Source organism: Pteronotus mesoamericanus, unplaced genomic scaffold (assembly GCF_021234165.1).
Source record: "Pteronotus mesoamericanus isolate MK-2021 breed Mesoamerican mustached bat unplaced genomic scaffold, CSHL_Meso_final contig_20, whole genome shotgun sequence".
Lineage (NCBI taxonomy): Eukaryota > Metazoa > Chordata > Mammalia > Chiroptera > Mormoopidae > Pteronotus > Pteronotus mesoamericanus.
In genome coordinates this window covers 80,155,311-80,179,202 of record NW_026555085.1, presented here as the reverse complement: position 1 = coordinate 80,179,202, position 23,892 = coordinate 80,155,311, and the positions used below count along the sequence as shown (strand labels likewise).

At 37.8% G+C, this 23,892-nt stretch overlaps 2 protein-coding genes across 13 annotated transcripts in view; both read left to right on the top strand.

Annotated features, from left to right (window-relative positions):
* The window catches only part of EPB41L2 (erythrocyte membrane protein band 4.1 like 2), a 214,260-nt gene that overhangs the window by 152,950 nt on the left and 37,418 nt on the right, over positions 1-23,892 (top strand). For 11 of the 12 annotated variants that reach the window (XM_054569949.1, XM_054569959.1, XM_054569957.1 and 8 more), the window contains 6 exons: positions 1,613-1,831; positions 6,481-6,568; positions 10,564-10,716; positions 11,269-11,366; positions 16,128-16,300; positions 21,039-21,211. In XM_054569949.1, the coding sequence (XP_054425924.1) occupies positions 1,613-1,831; positions 6,481-6,568; positions 10,564-10,716; positions 11,269-11,366; positions 16,128-16,300; positions 21,039-21,211 (904 nt within the window). The remainder of the gene's footprint in view (positions 1-1,612; positions 1,832-6,480; positions 6,569-10,563; positions 10,717-11,268; positions 11,367-16,127; positions 16,301-21,038; positions 21,212-23,892) is intronic. The other variant, XM_054569954.1, reaches the window with a different exon arrangement.
* Positions 22,629-23,801, top strand: LOC129067771 (band 4.1-like protein 3). Its single transcript, XM_054569962.1, has one exon. The coding sequence runs from the start codon at positions 22,873-22,875 to the stop codon at positions 23,455-23,457; it is 585 nt and encodes a 194-aa protein (XP_054425937.1). The 5' UTR covers positions 22,629-22,872; the 3' UTR covers positions 23,458-23,801.

Below are 23,892 nucleotides of genomic sequence, written 5' to 3'. Positions count from 1 at the left end.
GTGGTTAGGTCTTAAAAAGTGTCATAAAATGTGGAGAACTAGCACTATTCTTGATTAGTCTTAGAGAATTTGAGGATAACCTGAATCATTGTTTAAAATTTAGTTTTCTAAAATGACTGCAGTGATATTCATGCTGTTCATGCTGTTCTAGAAGTCAAGGAAATGTATAATCTTCCTTAGAAGTCGATCTCCTGCAATGCATAAAAACACTCAGACTGTAGCGATAGACAAGTTTCAGTCTCAGAACATTATCACACATTCTACATGTGGAAGTACTTTGCTAACTGTGGGACTGTGATGGTGATACACTGAGGCCCTGCCCTGCCCGACAGATTTGCATGGTGATCCAGGTCCGGGGGTAACTGAACTATGTGATGGCTGCTGGCAGGCGCTGGGTCGTGCTCTCTGGCTCCACAGCAGCGAGGCCTGGCTGGGAGGCAGCACGCCCGCCTGAGTGTGTTGGCTGGAGGGCAAGAGGAGTACGGGGCCCTGAAACCCATGCTGGGCAGAAGCGTGCACGGGAAGATGGTGGCTAGCTTCTAGTGGGAGTGGCAGTCACTAACAAATCTTTAAAAATGAGGGCACTGACATTTAGTTTGGAGTGGTCGTTGGTAGCCTAAGCAATTGGTTTTAAATTTGAGAGTAAGGATCAGGTTTTAAAATGTCACCAAAAGGAGTTAGGGGGGAAAACAATCATTGTGGGATATAAATAACATGCTTCTTCATGTTATTTAGTAAAAAGTAGAATCTTTTATAACTGTAGTAAGCTACCTGGGGCATTGAATAATAATTATTGTAACTAATAATAATAACAACATTATTATGATCATGGCTACCAAATACCAAATATCAATTCCCAAGTACCAGGCCATGGGTTTTATCTGTATTATCTAATTGTTTTACCCTCCACTTCAAAGGGAGGTAGAGTTTTCCCCCCTTTTTACAGGTGACGAATTAGCCCAAGGCAAGTAAATTAATTTATTCAAAATTACATAGTGTCAGCCTTGCTTGGCCCTGAAGCCCAGGATTTCTCTGCTCAGACTGAACTAGCTGGCTGTTAAGATGAGGTAAACGGGCAAGTAAGGGCTTCAGAGTAGAGACTAATAACTGTTGTTAAAAGCATCTCAGGAAAATGAAAAATTAGTATGAAAAGGATAGAGTGGATTAAGGGTAAGGTGACTTTAGCCTTTCTTGCTAGTGCTTAAGAAGCTGCAGCTATTTTTAAAATTTTAATACTCTTTACAACTTTGAAGGTCATACTAATTTTAATTAGTTTTAAATCCAAGGGGACAGTCTAGTTGGAATTTTTACCTTCAATCACAAAACTCTTTGTTGTAATAGTCATAGTCATAATATGCTATTATTGGAATAGAAGTTCAGAGATTCCATTCTATTTCTTTGCTCACTAGAATCAGTTTCTGTATATAAGCCACAAGGTGGGAATCCAAGGGGAAAGGTGGACTTCTTATTAGAGGAAACTTTTTTTGCTAGAGATATGAAGATTGCCTATATTGCATGTTTGTTTTCAAAATGAATATTAGAACTCAGGGATTATGAGTGCTGTGGTCTTAACTAATTGTTCTTCCCTACCCTTTTCTCCCCTGCTTCTCAGATACTTCCTGTGCCTTCAGCTCCGGCAGGACATTGCCTCTGGCCGCCTGCCCTGCTCATTTGTGACTCATGCCCTCCTGGGATCTTACACACTACAGGCTGAACTTGGAGACTATGACCCAGAAGAGCATGCCAGTCATGACCTCAGTGACTTCCACTTTGCCCCCTCCCAGACTAAGGAGTTGGAAGAGAAGGTGGTAGAGCTGCATAAAACCCACAGGTCTGTTGACTTGTTTGCTGGAGAGGGAATGGCCATCATGGATTTAAATAGCTTTTCTTATAAAACTTGCTAGACATAGAGCCTAGTTGATGAGATTACCCAGTTTTTCCTTTTGGAGCTTCACGGAGTACTAATCAAGACACCCTGCTGCCCTTGAGATATGCTGTCTGGGTATTCATGGCTGTAATATGAGGAACTATGCTCATGAGGCTAAATGTTTTCATTTATTGGAAAAATTTACTTTTCTTATGGCATCTTTTGTCTAGTCCTATCCCTGATAAACATACACACATGAAACAAACTTGTTTTTATTACCATCTTTAAGAAGAAAACCAGGGAGATGATGAGGCATTAGGATCTGAATCAGAAATGTGGAAGGTGATGGATATAGGAGAGATAGTGAAATACACAGGGGGTTTCTCTCCACAAAAGATCACCTTTGGTGTAGCTAAGGATTACTTAGTTACTTACATTCCATGTTATACTTTGAGAACTTTTATATCTGTGAAAACAAAATGCTTTTTTCAGTATACTCTAGCTACAATAGTTTGTTGTTTTTCTTTTTTTTTTTTAGATTTTATTTATTTATTTTTAGAGAGAGGGGAAGGGAAAGAGAAAGAGAGGGAGAGAAGCAGCAATATGTATTTCCTTCTCATACCCCCCAATACTGGGGACCTCGCCCGCAATCTAGGCATGTGCTCTTACTGGGAATCAAACCAGTGACCCTTTGATTCACAGGCCAGCACTCAATCCATTGAGCCACACCAGCCAGGGCTATAGTTTGTTCCATAAGCAAAATTGAAGTTCTAACAACTTGTGATGAAATGATTTGAAAGGAACTTTTAGAGATTAAAAGTTTTTAGACAAACTACATTCATTGACTTTTCTTTAAAAAAAGAAAAATTAATAAACGCAGTCTCCACTGACTGCAGTGGTATGAAACACACAAAGACTTGGAAGATAAATAATATGTTACCAAACAAGAATGGGTTAACAATGAGATAAAGCAAGAAGTTAAAAGATACCTTGAAACAAACAAAAATAATACACAACACCCCAAAGTCTATGAGAGAGGGGGAAAGTAGTCCTGAGAGGGAAATTCATAGTATTACAGGCCTATCTCAAGAAACAAGAGAAAGCTCAAATAAACAATCTAACTTTACACTTAAAAGAACTTGAGCAAGAACAACAAATCAAGCCTGAAGTGATTTGAAGGAAGGAAGTAATAAAGATCAAAGAAGAAATAAATGAAATATGTCTTAAAAAATAATACAAAAGATTAATGAAATGAGGAGCTGGTTTTTTGAAAAGGTAAATAAGATTGACAGACTTTGAATCAGACTCATCAAGAAAAAAGAGAGAGGACCCAAGTAAATAAAATTAGGAATGAAAGAGGAGAAGTAACAACTGACACCAAAAAAATACAAAGGATTGTAATAAAATATTATGAACAACTATATACCAACAAATTGGACAGTTTGGACAAAATAGGTAAATTCCGAGAGACATACAATCTTCCAAAACTGAATCAGGAAGAATCAGAATTTGAATATACAGATTAAAACTAGTGAAATTGAAGCAGTAGTCAGAAAACTTCCAAAAACCAAAAAAGTCCTGGACCGGATTGCTTCTCAGGTAAATTTACCAAACATTCGAAGAGGACCTAACACCTTCCCTTTTCAAACTATCCATAAATGTCAAGGGGAGGGAAGACTCCCAAGCTCATTTTGCAAGGCCAGCATTATCCTAATTCCAAAACCAGTTAAAGAAACTACAAAGAAGAAAGTTATAGGCCAATATCCCTGATGAAAATAGATGCTAAAATCCTCAACAAAATAATAGCAAATTGGATTCAGCAGTACTTTTAAAAAGATCATACACCATGATCAAGTGGGACTTATTCTTGGGATGCAAGTTTGGTACGATATTTGCAAAGCAATAAATGTGATACATCATATAAACAAAATGATAAAAACCACATGATCATTTCCATAGATGCAGAAAAAGCACTTGATAAAATCCAGCACCCATTTATGAAAAAACTCCTTAGCAATATGGAAATAGAGGGTACATATCTCAACGTAATAAAGGCTTATATGACAAACCCACAGCCAACATCATACTCAATGGGCCATTTCCCTTAAGACTGGGAACAAGAGAGGGATGTCTGCTTTCACTACTCTTACTCAACGTAACACTGGAAGTCCTAGCCACAGCAGTCAGACAAGAAGAAATAAAAGGCATCCAAATTGGAAAGGAAGAATTAAAACTGTCATTATTTGCAGATGACATGATGCTACAGGTAGAGAACTTGATAGATTCCACCAAAAAACTAGTAGAGTTAATAACTGAATTCAGTAAAGTAACAGGATACAACATAAATATCCATATATCTTTTGCATTTGTATACATCACTAATAAACTGTCAGAAAAGGAAACTTAAGAAAAGTCTCATTCACCATTGCTTCAGAAAAAAAAAAACCAACCTAGGAATAAATTTTACCAAGGATGTAAAAGGCCCGTATTTGGAAAATTGTAATCTGTCCAATTTTCCCAACACCATTTGAGAATAAACTCAAAATGGATTAAAAACTTAAATATTAGGTTCAAATCCATAAAAATCCCATAAGAAGAAGTTGGCAGTTTAGAGATTAAATCTCAGACATTTTTTGTAAAAATATGTAAATCTCAGACATTTTTTGTAAAAAAATTCTTTCTGATATACCTCCTCTGGAATTGGGGAAAAAATAAATAGGTGGGACTACATCAAACTAAAAAGTTTTTGCACAGCAAAGAAGACCATCAACAAAAGGAAAAGACAACCCACTGAATGGGAGAACATATTCGTCAATGATAGATTCGGTAAAGAGTCAGTATCTAAAAATTGCAAAGAACTTACAAAACTCATCACCTAAAAAACTACCGAATTATAAAATGAGCAAAGGACCTTAATAGACACTAATCCAAAGAGGATATACAGGTGACCAATAGACATATGAAAAGATGCTCAAAGTCATTAATCATCAGAAATGCAAATTAAAACCAATGAGCTATCATCTCACACCGGAAAGAATGGCAATCATTAATAAACCCACAACCAGGTGTTGGTGAGGATGTGGAGAAAGGACAGTCCTCATGTACTATCTGTTGATAGGGATGTAGATTCATGCAGCAACTGTGGAAAACTGTGGAGTTACCTCAGAAAATTAAAAATGGAACTGCCTTATGACCTGGCATTTCTACTTCTAGGAATATATACGATGAAACCTGAAACAATAATTTGAAAGAATATATGCATCCCTATGTTCATTGCAGCATTATTTACAATAGCCAAGATAAGGAAGCAGTGCAGGTGTTCATCACTAGATGAGTGGATTAAAAACTGTGGTACATTTACACAATGGAATACTACTCAGCCATAAAAAAGAAGGAAATCTTTCCTTTTGCAACATCATGGATGGACCTGGAGAGTATTAAGCTAAGTGAAGTAAGCCAGTCATCAGAAGACAAATACCGTATGATTTCACTCATATGGAATTTAATGAACAAAATAAACTAAGTAGAATAAAAATAAGACAGAAGAGAAATGGACTCATAGATAGAGAATAGGCTGACAGCTGTTAGAAGGGAGGGGGATTGTGTAGCTGGGCGAAAAAAAAGTGAAGGCATTAAGCAAGAAATAAAATGAAACAAAACTCATAGACACAAACAACAGTATGATGATTAACAGAGGGAAAGGGGTGTGGGGAGGTAAAAGAGTGTCTGGGGCAGAAATGGTGATGGAAGGAAACTCGACTTGAAGGGGGCGAACACATAGTACCATATACAGGTGATGTGTTAATAGAATTGTACACCTGAAACCTATAAAATTTTATTAACCTAAGTCCTCCCAATAAATTCAATAAAATAATGAAGTAAAAAACAAAGAACAAATGCAGTATTTGACTTTAAATATTTTTAATTTGATAAATGATACATTTAAATATTTTTAACTTAAAGTCAAATACTTTTTATTTTTACACATGCCAATAGAAATGCATTATAATTTGAAACACCATGTTCTGAAGTGCCTTGGGCAATATGAAGATTGATGGGACATGGTCCTGCTTTGCAGGAGCTTTAAATTTGGTTGGGAATGTAGATAGGAAGGGAAATAATTGTAGCACGTATAGAATGTGATGTGTTTCCTCTGCCATAGGTGTAAAATCAAATGCCAATACTTAGGCTCTTTGTTATGATCAATGAGAATGAAATAAAATTAAGCACTAAGAATTTGTTTATTTCAGAAAGATAAAATCCTTTAAAATTTTTTTCATTTTATTATTTTATTTTTGTTAATTATGCTGTACCCATTATTGCTAGGGCTTTTTTCCCTATTGAAAAAAATTGAAAGTAACTTTCTGAGATAAAAGAAAGGTAGGGTGAAGGTGCATCTTCTTGTAGTAAACAGGTTTATATTAGAGGATCTTAAGAGAAGAATTCTAGAGGTTGAGAACTGAACCTTCTTACCTGTTTTTCACTTGTCTGCAAATTTATCTGTGTTACTCCCTCCACCCTAAACTCTCCAAGCTCATACACCCCTTTCTCCATCTCAGGCACATTTTCTTTGCCTTCACCAATAAGATAACATTGTTTCTTTTAATTCTTAGGGGCTTATCTCCAGCACAAGCTGATTCTCAGTTCTTAGAAAATGCAAAGAGACTTTCCATGTATGGCGTTGACCTACATCATGCCAAGGTAATGTAATGTAATGGCGAGGCAGCCTCTTTCCAGTCTCGTGACTAGCGTTTGAGAGGGCTCCAGGGTCAGAATAGCCTGGTTTGCCCTTAGGAAAAGGCTACTCACCCTCACCCATGGGCCTCTGTAATATTTCTTTGGTGACTAGTTGTGTTTATGGTGGTGGGAGGGTCCATTTATCCCCCGCCCCCCTTCTTTCTTCTCTTCCCAGTATTTTTAATTAATACCCTTTCATATGTACTTCTCCTAAGACTCACCATATGAGCCTTTTTGATCCTCCATCCAGGTGTATTCTGTGTCCCGGCTTTTGCTCTGCCAAGTGCAACCTCTGTCCCAGCTCCCTTTCCTGCATCTGTCTTGGGATCAGAGAGCAGACCTTAGCCACATGAAAGGGAAAAAGCAGCGTGGTTATTGACCACTGTCCCAAAGGCGCTCTGGGTGTGAAGGAGCTCTCCGTTTGGGTTTCTTCCTATTGATCTGTTTTGTATCTTTTATAAGGTAGAGTAGGCTGGCCCAGACTCTAGGTGACGTAGCACCTTCAGTCTAATTGGAGAGGTGGGAAGAGAATGAACTGAAGGAGATAGGTGATTGGAGAAGGTGGGGTGGGGTGGGTTAGGAGAATGATAGTAATAAACATCACCTACTTCATGATACTTGTTTGGATGACCACTTAGTGGGGAGAGTCAAGGAGAACAAGAGGTAAGGTGAAAGATGGATTTGATTTTGAAAAATATGGCCAGAGTCAACTCGACATGCTGAGAGAACGTGTGTTAGCCCCCTTGTAAAAGACCCTGCCAGTCCCTAGATGTGGCATAGGAAGCCCAGGTTAATGATTGCAAAATCTCCAGGAGAGCACTCCCCACCCGAAGATATCTTTCCTCCCTAGGCCTCAGATTCATACTCTTTGCTTTTGTGTTCATAGTACTTCGTATTTGCAAAGTACTCTTTTTCCTTCAGCGGCTTCCTTTATTCTTTAAATATTTTTTCATCATTACAAAAGTATTACATGTTCATCATAGAAAATAGAGGCAAACAGAAGAAAATAACAGCCACTGAAATCTGTGTGTGAAACAATCACTGGTAATATTTTTATACATTTTCTTATTTTAAAAACAGTCTTTGGGCAGTTGAACTCATACATTTTAAAAATGGGATTATGCTGCACTTTGTGAGGATTTTTTTTTTTAATTTTAACTTGCTTTTATAAACACTTTTCCATGTTAGCAAATAGTCCCTGGCAGCCAGCATTATTTTAACTGGTAGGAGCTGTATATCTTTTTAAAAGTATTTCCATATACACCATCTCATTTAAGAGTTGAATGTTTTTATTTTACAACACTAAAACAGTGCAGCAAATAACTTGCCTCAAGCCACATAGTATAAAGCCAGCTCCATCCGCCTGTATTTTGTGCTAAGTCACTAGGAGCTGCGACATCTTAACATTTGAGTGTCTTTCAGCTCATTTCTCTGTGTGATGGAGACAGGCTGGGTTGCTGAGAAACAGGTAAAGGAGAGAGGAGAGAACAGGTTTGGAGCAATATCCCTCCTCCTCTTAACCCTGTTACACCTGCCATATGTAAATCTTGCATATATCATTAGTTAGAAACCCATCCATCCTTCACTGAAATACTGGAAGGTTTTAAGATTCTTGATTTTATTGTTGAACCTTAGAATAGTAAAAAAGTTGCCAAATCCATAACAAGTATAATTAAAGTTCTTGCTCTGTGGTCAACAATTTAAAGTAACATTTATTCACTCATTCCTTCTATCATCTGATGGACTCTGGTAATGTTTGATAAGGATAAGCAAGATATTTGTAGCTCATTTGAAAGAATATCCGTAGCAATTAAAGTTTTTATGTCGTTTTTGTGCCTTAATACCTTTTCCGTTTTCTTGAGATCTTATTTAAAAATTTTTTAATAAATATTTTATTATCAGTTCTTAATGGCACACGCACATTAGGGCAAATTGGAGGACGTTGAATAAAGGTTCTCTTGGCAAAGGAACAGGGAAACCACAAGAGCAGTGGTGCCTCTGGGGTGGTATAACAGCAGCCCCTCTCTGGATCCAAAAGGTGGGGATAAGGAGTGGTTGCCGGAGCCTCGGAGAGGGCCGTCCTGCGAGGAGCTGTCATTGTCAAGGACACAGCCAGCCAGATGGCAGCCATACAGGGAGGGAATCTGGGTATTAAAAACCTTGACCACTCCCTCCCACCCTCCCTCCTCTCTCTGATCTTCTTTGAGAACTTTCCATAGGCTGAACCCTTCAGTCATGGGGGGGGTGGGGGCGGGACACGGTATCCTCTTAATAGTCGTGCGGGGCAGCTTCCTGAGGCAGTGAGCAAGGCAGAGAAGACGTTCTCCTTTTTATTAGTTTATTTCTCTGACTTTGTTGTTGAAAGTCAGAAGTCAGATATGAAGAACTAAGGCATGCTTTTTTTCCCCTTTCAGTTTTTATTGTTTATCTGTAATTTCTAGTCATACAAATACTGATGATTTTAAAACAATGTGTGGGACAACTGAAAATCAAGTTATTTACTTGGATCCAGATTTTGCTTATTTTTAAGTCAGATAAAATAGCTTCAGACTAGGGATGGCTTTGTTTAGTGTTTCAGATGAGGATTGCCTCCTTACTTGTGGTGAGAACATGCTGTCTTGGGAAATCTTCGGCCTGCTTCCTGTGACCGTGGCCAGCGATGGTTTTGGCAAACACACCATTTGTGTCTGGTGCCAAGTTCCTTGGGCACCTGTGCCTGATTCACCCCAGCCTTTTACTCTACTCTGTTCCTAGAGAGAGTTGTGGCTGCCAAGACACTGGTGAATAAAAAGTGCCTTATCGATTAGATTTTCAAACTTCCTCAGATGATCTAATGTAATTTTATTTATAAATATGAATTACTCACATATCAGCAACTAAAGCAATTGGCATCAGTTACCTAGAACTGTACTTTTATTTTTTAAAAAAACTAATACAAATTATGCTAAATTGTTCTCAGTTACAAGACAATCAAAATGTTATACTTTCATTGAATTAAGACCTAGACTAACTGTAGTGTTTCGGATTTTTTTTTTTTTTTTTGAGAATTTGTTCTCTTAATGATTGCTGAAAATGTTAGTATCTCTAATAATATTCTTCAATTTTATAGATTTTGCATTAGATTCAGTTTTTCCCTTAAAGATAAGCAGTTTGTATATTTGAATATTGTACATATTTTCAACACTACTTAAAATATGAGGAGCCAATTTTTTACTTTTGTCTGTAAACGTATTTGATAGTTTAAAACCTTTCAGGCTTGTGATTATTCCAGGTTGTCATCTATTCTAAATTAAAACACCGGGAAAGGAAAACAACATTAATAAGTTCAAGAATAGCCTGCAGTTCTTTGAATTACGCCAGCCAAAGGAATGCTGTACGAGAACTGGGTGGCAGCACTCCGAGTTAGTGAAGAACTACTTGAAAGAATTCAAAGATTTCAACATGGTCAGCCTAGAAGAGAAGTTTTCTGTGAGGGACTGGTGTTTTGCAAAATACAGGCATAACTTTAGCTATTTGCTGGAACAATCTGTCTGAGATAAATTTGCCTCAAGTAAAAGGCTCAATGTATTTGAGGCCAACATACTATCCCCTAGGGCTGGAATAGCCTCTTGGAAAACAGATTTAATCTCTCCTATCTCCAAGATACCTAAATTGTGTTGTGTTTCCTTTCTTCCTTGTTAGCTGTTAGAACTGAGGTTGGGAACATAAATTATGCCTTTAGAAGAATACCACATCCTGTCATCATGTTTTGACTTCTTTGGCAAGTCAAATCTGATCCCTGAAGGATGACTAGATTTAAGATGTGTTGTGTGTTTCTATTAATTTGTGTGCTGTCGCTGGAATTTAACCACAAACCTGTTAAGTTGGTATTCCCAGTCATGGTTTGAGGGGCTAATGAGCTTTGGATCTGTGTAACTTTCACAAACTCTAACCATTGTCAAATGGCTTATGCTTGGCAGGACTCAGAAGGCGTGGACATCAAGCTGGGCGTGTGTGCTAATGGGCTCCTCATTTACAAAGACAGACTGAGAATCAATCGTTTTGCTTGGCCAAAAATCTTGAAAATTTCCTATAAGCGCAGTAACTTCTACATTAAAGTTAGGCCAGCAGAGGTAAGCATGTTATGTAGCCCTGGGCCTGCCTGATCAGGCTTTGTCACTGTTCTCCGTTTTGGCCATGAACTAGCTAACTGAATTCTTTTCACTGGATTGAAGAAAATGAACTATTCTTTATTCCTCTGTGGTAAAAAAAAGGTCAGGGTTCTTGATGATAAACCTGCATATACGTATATCCTTGTTGCTAAAAACAAGCAACAGCCACAATTTCACAGAACAACAGGAAAGATAGTAAGTGCCTGCACATTGTGGGGGCTCTTGTTTTGTTTTGTTTATTTATTTTTTAATCAAGTGTGCGGTAGAGATCCATAGGAAGATGGTAAAATGAGTTTTAGTGGACACTGAAGGATAGTTGCTTTATGTCAGTGGTTGTATACCTACTTTTCATAGAAACTAGTATTGAACTATCCATTTTGTATAATTCTATTAGACACGCTCATACTTTTTCAAGAAGAATTACTTTTTAGAGAAAATCTGAATCTGTGTTTCTCAGTAGCTTCTAGTAACTCTTAAAGAAATATGCTGATTTACCTTATGGATTTATTGTAGCAGGAACAGTTTGAGAGCACCATTGGATTCAAACTGCCGAACCACCGGGCTGCAAAAAGGCTATGGAAAGTGTGCGTGGAGCATCACACTTTTTACAGGTAATGGAAAGGACACAGCTTAAAATTAATTACAACAGCTCTTGGTACCCTCTCCATCCTGGGAGGTGGTAGTTGAGAGTGTGACAGATGCAGCAACACCCGTTACGGCTCTTTGCTCACCTCAGTGTCAGGTCTCCTTCGTCCGCACAGTCCTCTCCCATGCCTATTTCTGTTGCCCAGGCCATGCCTTGTCATCACGCCGAACTGTCTGCCTCTGCAGTGATCCTAAATGCCACACTTTCTGACTGCAGCCACCCTTCCCCCCGACCGCCACCACCGTCTCCTAACCCGGCCGCCACTCCTCATTCCACCGTCGCTCATCCTAGGTTTCATTTAGCAGTTCTTATCAGCTTCCCTCCTGCTCAGCTTCTTTCCTAAACCAGCTTGAACCCTTTGGTCTGCCCCTCTGCCACTTTATCAAGAATCTTCTAACCTCCTCAAGACCCTGCCCTTCTTGCACGTCCGCCTGCCAATACGCTGGTCCTAGATTTGTCCTGTGTCCTGACCTCACCATTTCTGTACCTGTGCTATATCAAGTGCTACCTTAAATAGCACAGTTGTCCTGATACACACACTCATTCTCTTTTTTTTTTTTTTTTTTTTAATGCATACACATATACACATTCTGTATCAGAGAAAATCACACAAGTCTATGGGTTAGTACTATTCCAGGCGTATCAGTTATATCAGTCAGATCCTCAGTGCTACAGGGTAGTTGATCCTTCCACTTTCCTTCCCATTCCAAATATTCATGGCTATCTCGCGCCTGTCAATGGTACCCCCTGCCTTGCTGCTCAGATGCCCTCCATTGTGTGATACACTGTTAGAAGCCGTGGGTCCGGAGTGTTGTTGGTCCTATGCATCTTCTCTTTTTCTTCTTCCGACTGTAATTAACCATCATTCTCCCCTCTCTTCATTCATTTTTTTCTTTCTCTTGTCTCAAGGAGAAAGTAGCCGTTCCTCTACCGTTGTCCCTCATTTCATGCCTCCCATAGGACTGTGCTTTGTAAATTTGCTTCTCTCTTTCCAGTGGGTGCCTTTAACTTCCTCTTTGGCCAATAAACACGTGTATGTCTTGCTTCCTTAAAAACTGTGAGAAGAGAAGATCTCCTTAAACCTTCTAGTTTTCTTTAGCTTATTACCTGTCTCTTGTCATACTTTTGTTCAAAGGCATGTTTCTTGTATCACTATTCTTAGCAAAGAGTACTTTGCTGGTCTTCATTATGTCTATTTCCTCAACTTCCTATCACTGTGCAATATTTAGCTGTATCTAGACCCTTCACCTTTAAGGTTTTTGCTCTGGACTGTTAGGCTCTAACCCTGTTCCTCCACGTGCCAGGCATGCATGTGACTGTGGGTAAGTTACTCCACCTTTCCCAGTCTCACTTTCCTCATCCATTTGATAGTGGTAATAATCATATCTGCTTTATAGGGTTCTTTTGAAAAGCAAATGAAATTACACATGTGAAACAAACTTAGAACCTCTGCTATGTTTATTGTCATCGTTCTCATTATTCTTAGTTTGGTACCACAGTGTGCTATTTATCTGTTTTCAAGACTGCCCTAATAGACTCATTTTAGAGGAGAAGTGCAACTCGTAAAGTATACCTAAATCCATCTGACATGATTACAGTGATCATTTAAATCTTTGAAAAGTTTACAGTTTCTCTTGGTAGCCATGGGATCTTTCTCCTAAGACAACATGAGCCTGGCTCAGATATAGCTAGGAGGTAACATTTTATGAGTGAAATGACATGGGTCCCCGGAAGCACAGGCAGCAGGCTTCCCTGTTCAGGAGCGATGATAAAAGCAATAATCATGTTACACTTGATCTTAGCCAAAAGGCTGAGCAGCAATAAAAGCAATAATCATTTTAGAAATGGCAAGTGCTGCCATTTATTGAGCGTATATTGTTGTCAGACACAGAACTGATTGCTTTACATAGTCCCCTCTCGTTTATTCCTCACCCCACGTGGAGGCTGCGGCTCAGAGCTGGGTACCCGCGGCAGGGCTCAGAGGCCAGGCATGCAGGTGGAGGTGGAGGCCAGGCGTTCTGATTCTAAAGCCCAGTTCTTTACCCCTGTACTGTCCTCCTGCCTGTATTCTAGGAGTTTCTGAGATGTCTGTTAGCTCTGCAAAGCCTCAGGTGCTGCCATCATTTTTGCTCACGTAACTCCAGTTTTAAAACATATCCGTTTCCTCCTGCAGACTCTTAGGATAATAATTAATAAAAAACATTTTTGTGTCTTTAAATCTTGTATAACGTTGCTCACAAATGGTATCAAACGTGTATATAACACAGGGCAAGTTTGTCTGCAGAATGCTTTGAATCCAGTCCGTGGATTTTGTTTTAGTTTATCACAAAAGATGCGAGTGATTTCTTTACAAAATTAAAATGGCTTTCAGTTTGAAGCTGTAAGCAGATCTTTGTAATGATTGACAGACAGCCTCTAAGCTAGACTAATATTAGTGGAGCAAGAATATCATAAAGCTGCTATTAAAGCTTGCTTGACCAGTTAATAGAGCCCATCACCATTCTAAATGCTGTGCATGATAATTTTATGAATCCTTTTAACACATCTTCTAGGGCAGGTGCAATTATCTTCACTTACATATGGAGAAACTGAGGAGCAGAGAAGTTAAGAAATATGCCCTTAGTCATATAGCTAATAACAAGCGGTGATGGAATTCAGACCCAGGTAGTGTGGCTCCAGGTGCCCACAGGCGTATCCACTGTGCTAGACTTCCCAACTGAATTTGTAGCTGATGTTTCCTGGCATTTTCTCAATGTTTTTTTGAGGGGTTGGGGGGGGCAGCGTGTAGACGGTATATAAACAAGATTAACGTGAGGTCCTCTAGCTTAACATTAAACTGCCCTTTAAACCTGGCATTGTAAATCCAGGGTAATCCCAAGTGAATTAGTGTCATCAGCCACTCCAAAAAAGCTCTCTTTTTTGGAAACCTGTGGCACTCGTTAAATGTATGGTGGATTTACTAATTGGTTTGTGGGTTTTATTAAAATGTTCATTTCACACAGATAAACATTAATAATACTTGGTTTATAATTATAGGACTGATATAAAATTAAAATGTTCATATACTTCTTAAGCAGTGAAATATGTAAAAGTTGAATTTCTTTGTAACGCATCATTACTACATTATCTTGCTTCAGGCTTTTAACACTGATGATTAGTTCCTTATCATAGCTTTTAAATTTCCAAAAATGAAATGATAGATGCCTTATAGTGGTTTTGATGTTATTCTTATGAAGGTAGGGTCTGATGTGGAAAATAAAAACAATATCAAAAGAAAATAAAGTGATTTTTGAAGTGATAGTATTGAAATATTTTATTGATTGGTCTACATTTTCTTACAAAAATTATTTATATTATCATTGACTTAAATCACCAAAAAAAAATTTTTTTTAGAGAGAGCTAGTAAGTGTCTGTGGTCAAGTCAACCCTTTTTTGTTTTGATGTTTGCTTCTGTTTAATTGAAGTGTAATTACTTAAGGATTTTTTGTGTGTGTGTCATCAGAAAATCTGTAAGCTAATATTTTATGTATGTGGTTACCAGTGCCAGTCTGGCAAGAAAGTGTTTTATCTCAATTTGAAAGAAAATAAAACATGCTATAGTTTAATGACTGCCTCTTTTGCATTGTGATACATATCCTTACAAAATCTACTGGCAAAAAATGACAGATTTTAAGAAACATTTCTACCATCCTACAATGAGTAAAGCCAAGAGAGCCAGAGTGTTTTAGTTCTTCTTTCATTAGTTTAATTTTAACACTTTCTTTTTTTTTTTTTTGCAGAGGGGTTAATACTCCGCAGAATCCTTAATAAATGAAGGATCGCCTCTTGTATTATTATATGTAGCTTTACCTTCACTCGAATCTTTTTTCATTGCTTATTAAGCAGAATAAGACTTCTAAAAAAGTTGGGCAAAAGGTCTAGAAATACTTGAAATGGTAACAAATTCTTAAAGAAATCTCTTATTTGGAATATGATAGGAAAAATTTTGGTAGCATTCTCCATATTGTGGAATTGTCAACTAAAGCCTTCTTGTTTAATAAACTCTACAAGAGCTCTGAGATTTTTGTTGTTTTTGTTAAGATGTTTTGCCAACTCTTGATCCAAGGATGAAAGTGAGGAAATTTCTGTTGTATTCCAGATAAGCTTGCTTATTTACGAAAAAACATGCTTTTGCATCCATGGAAGTATTTGACATTAAGTTTCAACTTTATTGATTATGAACTATAGGTTTAACCAGTAGAGTTGTGCTAGCAAGGAAGGATGTTAGTCATCTCTGCAGATCCACCGTGTGCTGCGTTTTTCATGGGAAAGCATTGCTTAATGGAATAAATTCCTGAATTAGATGTTCTTTCCCAGAAGAAATAGACATAAATATTAAGAATTACTAATGGTAATGGATTGCGATTTGGCTCTTAACAGCTAGGAGGAAGACTTCAGACATAAGTGTTTATCTAAACCATTTAAGCTAATACAAGTAAATTACCTTTGATACACACTGAGAACAGCTGCACTTTTGCTCAGGTTGAGGAAAACATAATATTCATGTGTACATCAATATGGATTTATTTATCACTATTGTCAAGCTCTTATGTGTATAAATGTCCTTTTTCATTAGTTTGGTCATCCTTTTTTTTTCTAGATTGAGTGATCATAATAAAATCAGTTAGTTTTTAAATTCATAAAGAATCCATAAATTATAATTTTGTTCCTTTATCTCCCACTGTAGGCTTGTGTCTCCAGAGCAGCCACCAAAGGCCAAGTTCCTGACCTTGGGGTCCAAATTCCGCTACAGTGGCCGCACCCAGGCCCAGACCCGCCAGGCAAGCACCCTCATTGATAGGCCAGCGCCACACTTTGAGCGCACATCTAGTAAGCGGGTCTCCAGGATTCTAGATGGAGGTAAACACATTTATGGTAGTTTTGGATTTCATTAATCTTTCTAATCCAATGGGATCAGAAAAGGTCGATCTAGTTGATAGGACCCCCAGCAGTACCCTAGAGGGGTAGCTATTTTTTCTGAATAAATGAAGGTCTATTTCTTATACTCACAAGGAAAGATGGTAGTGTTTTGAAGTTGTCATTCTGAAACTTAAGGGTTTTTTTTTTTCATAGTATCAGTGGACACAAATGTAGCTAAGAGTTCTCATTGATAAGATGTTGGATAAATACAGATTTACTGGTCCGACTTAAGTATGATGTATTTTATGTGGCTTAATTTCTTGGCAGATATGTAATTTCAAGAGTTTTTGGTGTGGTAACATCTGAACTTTTATTCAAAGACACTTAAAACATTCAGATTTTTATGAGTTTAGAAACTCTGACTGAAGCTAACCAAGCATCCCAGCAACTGAGAAACCACTCACAGCTTCAAAACATTAGTTTAAATAATCTGTTTTAACAAAAGGAAAGGAAATGTATTTGTTTGCTCTTTCGGCCAAAGGGAAATATGTATAAATTTGTAGGTATTTCCTGTTGGAATTCTAATTAGTTACATATTTGTAGTTTTATTTAAATTATACTTAGAAATAAGTTGATGTTGCTTCCTTTCATGTGTGTATCTTAGTACCCTAATTTTGAGTTACCATATTTTGCTGTGTATAATGCGCACTTTCTTGCCCAAGTTTTTGAGGCAAGAAAAGAGGATACACATTATCCATGGGTGGTAGTACTAATTCCATATCTATGTAAACTTTTTAATTTTTTTATTTATGCTTATGCATTTAAAATGTAACTCTAGAAAGCAATAACAATATCTGTGTGCAAAATAATACCCTGGAATATGATAATCGGTTTTGTTTCTAAATATAAATAAATAAAAAATTAATTAAAAAATTAAAATGAAAATGAAAGATTTTTTCCTGAAAGTTTGGGCCAGAAACATGGGTGTGCATTATACATGGCCAAATACGATTAATAGCAGGTTTCCTAAAAAATAAGTAAGGTTAATTTTATATCAGAATATTTTATGAAGGACTAAATTTTTTTTTTAACCTAAAATAAGGTAATTGGTGTGGATGACTTTTCTACCAGAAGAAGTAATGTAACAACACTTTTGTTGATGAATCTCAAAACAGACACAAAAACAGTTATATAAACTTTAAAAATTCTGTTTTACCTTAATCAGCAGAAACTTTTTTTCCATGGCTTGTTGTTACTGATATCTTTTTGCAATATGAATTTGAATAACGGATTTTAAATAATTAGCTAAAACAGACTGGATATGCTAATAGATAAAAACATTCTCTCATTAGTGAAGGATTGACACCCCTTGGGCTCGATCTGCTTTTTCTGGAATAAACTTGGAAAAGAGATCCAGGCATACACATGGAGATGCTTCTCAGGCTTTGTTGGTGGGCGTCTTGGTGTATATAGTTATTGAAAGTTGCTTCTGGAGAATCTTCAGTATAGTTTTTTGAGACCACCCAAAAAAAGGACAAGGGGAGCGTAAACTTGTTCAAATAAATGTCCACATTCCCAAATGTTGAGATTTAAATTAAGTGAATTCTTAATGTAAGATAGCTGTCAGTGTAACTTTTAGCTAATTGGTGACTGAACATTTTTCAAGTAAATGTGAAAAATGTGCCCACTTACGTAAATATTTCACAAGCTTTGCTCCTTGTTAAAGAGAATTTATGCAAGTGCTGAATAAATGCAGTCAGTGTTGTTTAATGCCCTGGGAGAAATCATTCCTCTTTCTGGAACACTGTCTGTTTCAGCCTTTGTTTTAAATTGTGAGACTTTATAACTCTTACATTGCGAATTTTAGAGTTTATAAAGAAGAGTAAACTACTGCGATTTCTGTGAGGTATATCAACTGTGCTCAAGGAAACCCACCATCTTACATGGGCAACTAGTGCAGAGGGTTATAATAGGTTTGTATCTGAAAACAATGATTTTTACAAGTAAAAGCAGCAAACATGGCACAGTAATCCATTATTTTTCCTTTTGTGTTTTGGACACTGTAATTCATCAGATGGGCAAGTTATCAAAAGGATTATTGTGTTATAGTGAAAAATAGAAGGCTTTTCATGCCAGTGCAGGACCAGACAGCTAGTGAACTATTTGGTTGGGGCTTATATTCTCCTTTTTTTTCCCCTCCTTGAAGCAAAGCGAGGCTGTAGCCTGGTACTGAGCTTTATTTTTTTCCCACCATTCCCCATTAATATCCTATTTTGTTGTTGTTGACATGTGTTGTATTCTATTTTTCATGTTTAGTTTTTAAAGCTAGCCTAAACTCATATAGATATATGTATAAATGTCCTAACTTTAAGGTTTGACAAATTAAATCTTCTAGTGATTACACAGAACATAAAAATCAATGTCATATCTAAAATCAAATATCAAAATAAAAGCCAATCTAGAATAGCTGTTTTAGCACAGTGAGATTCTAATATTGGAAAAGCAAACCAAAAAGGAGGTAGATGAGTCATTTAAATAACTGAGGTGCATTTGAGAGCAGGGGAAGCAATGATTTCATGAAAGGGGAAAATATTATAAGCAGGGACACTAGTTAGATTGAGTCATCTGGCAACAGAGACCGATCCGAAGAAGAACTATTAGGCAGCCATGCGTAGAGCAGGACATAGAGCATTGCATGCAGCAGGAGGAACAGGTCTGAAGGTGAAGACTAAGGAGAGCTTGATGCATTCCAGAGCAGAAAGAAGGCATATGTAGTCACAGCTTAGTAAGTGATGGGGAGAGGTAGGCTGGGGCAGGCCATGCAGGGCCTTGCAGGCCATGGTAAAGAATGTGGTTTTTATTTTAGTTGTCGGAAACTGCTGTAAGTTTTCTTGTGTGTGTGTGTGTGTGTGTGTACAGATGTGTACACATGTGTGCTAGCACATAAGCACACAGTGTTATCTTTTTAAAAAAGAATAACTTTGCAGTTGAAAATGATTAGCGAGGACGAAAGAGGAATCAGGCGGACTGGTTGGGAATAGTCCAGTTGATAGTAACGGTCTTGCTTTGGTGATAGGGGAGGCTATTTAGCCATTTGGCACCCTAAGTTCAGTGCTTGGGGCATATTTCATACAAACTTTTCAGGGTTCTGTAAGTGTTAAAGACCTGAAAAAAAAATGAATTGCTTCAAAATCCAAAAAACAAACAAAAACCCCCCTGCAAACTGAAATTATTAAGTGTTTAAAAGTATGCAAAGTCAACATTTGGTCAACATCCTTGTGTAACTTTAAATTTGAAATTCATTGAAGTTTTGACATTATACCTGAAACCATTTCTAGATCAAATTTTTCCCATTTTGCATTAATTTCTGAGTATGTGTAAGGGTGTTTAAAAGAGTTACTCAGAACTGTATACTTTCCAAGGGAAAATTATGAAAATCTTAAAAGTTACAAAAAAATCCTGAAAAATTGTTATACTTAATGTAAGATATGAGTTCATTTTATGACATTCTGTGAGTTTCAAAAGTATGAGTACCTAATGACTGTGAAAGATTTCAAAGGACCCAGTTGCTAAAATAGAGATAGAAGAACTGTCCACATTTAGAAATAGGCTATTTCTCAGTGTGTTTGATGTTGACTTGCTGGTGTTGAGGGGTGAAGGAAGAGCCTTTGAGGCTTCTGGCTTGAGTAACTGGGTACAAATACGGGGGTGGCCAGAAAGGCAAGACAGGAGAAGAAGGAAGTTTTAGTCAGCGCACGTGAGGGGTGTGGATCAAAGGTTTCTTGGAAAACATGGACTAGAGGCGCTTGGTGCCTCCCCAGGTCAGTGTGGTGGATCACACACAGTCCCTGCCCTCCAGGAGCTTGCAGCCCAAAGGCCTTCGTGGTTACTGGGCTTCTCTGGGGGCGTGGAACTGGGCCAATCAAGCACCTTTCATACAACTGAATGACCTCTGGTTGTTCCCGTGGTTTGAGGGAGAAAGTGCAGATAGGCAGGCTTTGCCAGTGGCTGCTCACTTTACCTTGTTGAGACCTGCGGCCGTCTTGGCTGATCTGCCACATGATACAGATTTCAATGCAGTGTTCCTCCTGCCCATCTGTGGGAAAGATGAAGGGATCACATGAGGGCTGCGTTTCCTGAGTGGGAGAGCGTCTATGTCTGAAGTTTACTGTTAGGTCAAGTTGAGGCATTGAGGAGGCAGGTTAGAAAAATGAACATTTAAACATAAAGAAGTTCATTTCCTAAAATCTACCTTTACTGTCTTGTCACAATTTTAAAGGGCATTCAAATTAAAGGTTCTTCTATGGGAGAATTCTTTCAACTTATCAAAGCAAATCATTTTAGTAAATATTTGTTTCAGAAATTGATTCAGAATAAGCTCAGACAAGATCAAAGAAACCCCAGTGAATTACAATAGTACTTACATTGTAATTCTGACACACTGCTTTGACTTGTGTTTCAGCCGGTCCTGGAGCTCCTTCTACTGGCTAATTCCATGATCAGTGTATATCCTTCAAAACACTGATTTGAGAACCTGGTGTAGTTTAGTGGATTAAAATGCAGAATCCTTTTAGAGTCTGGGAGAATTTAGAGATGAGTTTACTTGATATGTTGGTGTTTTCAGAGCTCAGACAACCTTCAAATAATGCTGCCTGTTTATCTGTGTAAAGGAGGTAAGTTTCATAGCTTTTCACCACATAAATGTCCTAACCTAATCCAAACGGTGGTTCTTTACTAGCTCTAATTGGTGATGTGGACCAAAGTCTTAGGAAGGATTTTCCTGGCCCTGCTGGGGAGGTGTCAGCGTATGGCCGTGGAGCTGTCGGCGCTGTTACAGTCCAGGATGCAGATGGCAGGAGGGACATCAGAAGCCCCACTAAAGCCCCACATGTGCAGCTCATTGAAGGAAAGGTATGGTAAATTAATAGAATATGTGATTTTAAATGTGTACTTAGACTAGAGGCTATCTGCTGCATTTGTTATTTCAGAATTCAAATTATTTAAAAATCAGTCCATGTATGTTCTCTGTTGATACAACTTTCTAGTTTTCAGATATGTGTAGACTCTTGCTGGTTTGGACAGGGTCCCTAACCTTTTTCTCGTTGGTGTTCAAAGCAAAATATTTCAGCATAAATTATATTAATGCAAGTAAGTAATTTATTGGTCTTTTTTACTCTCTTCATAATCATTTTATTTAAATCCCCAAATGATAAAAGCTATGATTATTTGAAATTTATATTTGTTTGTTACAAGTAAATTTTTAAAGTATAACCTGTCTTACTATTTTAACTTAAATTTTGGAATGACTAAAATTTTTTGGAATGAACAAAGGTGGTCTTTATGAAAAATACGATTTTCATTAATAATCTATAACTGATGAAATTGTTTAACAAAGGATAATTGTTTTGTGAACAGTGAGAAGATGGTGTGTTGCTTTTGGCTGTGTTTGTTGCATATCCCATACTGAGTGGAGAAAGTACCCTGTACTATGTTTTCAAATTTGTCACTGTTATTTTATGTTACCTTAGGCAAGTAAAGTCACTTAGAGATTGATTTGAAGAGGCTTTGAGTTCTTCAGATCTCTTTTCTGTACCTGCACAAAGCAACACAAAAAAGAAATGAAGTCATTCTGTAGGTTTATAATATTTTCTGAATTTTAACTTTGAAAATTCTAAAGACATATATCATGAATTCATGAAGAACCTGCTAGATGAAGTAGCTGCCAGCTCCTCAGGAATTCAACACCCCCTAATACCCAGCGTGGGGGTGGGGTGGGGAGCGGGGCCCTGTGGACTCTTGCCGCAAGGACAGGGGCTTCAGGTAGCATGTGCTGTCAGATCACCTGCATAACTTTATTACAGACTTTGTGAGTATTATATTTTTAAAATTATTTGGTCAAAAGTTATTTAGTGTTAAATATAACAGAAATCATGTTCAACAAAGTATCCTTTAACTGCTGAAAAGTTGTCAGAATCTTTTATGATTATGCTGATGAGGCACCCAGGAGAGTGCTGATAAAGGAAAAGCTCAGCAGTTCAAAGTCTCTGTTTCATTTTGCCTGGTTAATTTGATACATCCAGTTATTTTCTAAAGTTCTTTTAAATTCCAAAGGAAATCCTGCTTATCTTCAGTAAAAGACTGTGTTGGCCTTTTTGCTAATGCTCTGAATGTCTGTCATCACCCAGGTTTAAAAGTAATAATGCTATTTGAGTTTCATTAGCTCTATTTGCAACCAGTTAGAAAGATAATAATTAAATTAGTCTACACCTTTACGTGTACAATTTACGTGCTAAAAGTAGTTGTTTTCCTCTTTAAAAATGGATCATTAAATTCATTTTCTAACCACACTGTGTTAATACGATCTCTACTTTTGAGTAAAATTGTTGACTAACTACCCATTTCTTCTCTCCTTTCTCTCCCTTGCCTTTGTTTCTCCTTTGAATGCATCTGTTGTGTAATTTCACATCCAACCATGGATTTGCTCCTGAGAGCAGCCTATTTTCACATGCCCACCTTCACCATTCATCCGCCATGCTTCATTTCTTTCCCCAAACTTGTTGCCAGTCCCTGAAATGGACTTGCTTTCAGACATTTCGGAGGAAGACCCCTTTGGGGAGGCCGACCAAATCACACTTGACAGCTTAGAGCTCCTTTCCACAGGGGAAACATCAGAGCAGGGGGACTGTGAAGCCGCTGTCCTTGATTCCGTCTTGGATCCTGTTATAGCCCCTTCTCGGATTGACTCTCCTCCCACCCATGAGCAGCCTCTAAAAGAGGCTGACCACAAGGATTCTGAGTTGGGGTACTTTTCCTTCAGTTTCTGCAAATGCTTGCCATCCGGCTTCCCCTCACTCCTCGATGAAGATGGGTATCTTGCTTTCCCCAGCCTCCCCAAGGTCTGGGTCTCCTTCCTCCCTGCTGACATCCAGCACTATGTTCCTATCACCTCCCCTTCATTCCTTCCTTCCCTCATCCTCATCTTTGGGCTACTTCTCTCTGCTTCTCAGTCAGTGCCTTTTTCCCTCACCTTTTCCCTTCCTCTGGCTCTATGCCTCTGCTACCTGGAGACTAAAGCCACTCCTTTTAATGTGGCTTATGACTGTAACTTGAATGACAGAACAGAGGAAGAGGAAGCAGTTGTTGGTACTCCTACATAGTCTTCAATTTGTGCAGTCAACAGAACTACACTTCATTTTAAACCCTTCCTAATGTAGAGTGTAAACGTGTGCATAAACTTTACCACTGATTACCGTCAATATAGTCTGAGCTGTACCTGCTCACACATATAGCATTTCAGTGCATGAGAAACAAGTGTAAGCATTTCCCCTTTCATTGATGTCTATTGACCAGGTCCTCACATTCTGAGTTGAAAGCAAACTTACAGGACTATTTTATAAATAGCTATAGACCTTACTAGGTCTTAAAAAAAGAACTTAGAATGCAGTAGACATCACTGTAATTGATGTATATTATTAGAACTCCTTATTATTTCTTTTGTTAGAAAGCCAGACTTGTTTTTCTTGAACATATGAGGATGCATCTTTACTCTTTTACTTCTGAAATTTGTAGGTATAATCTTAGAAACTCCTTGT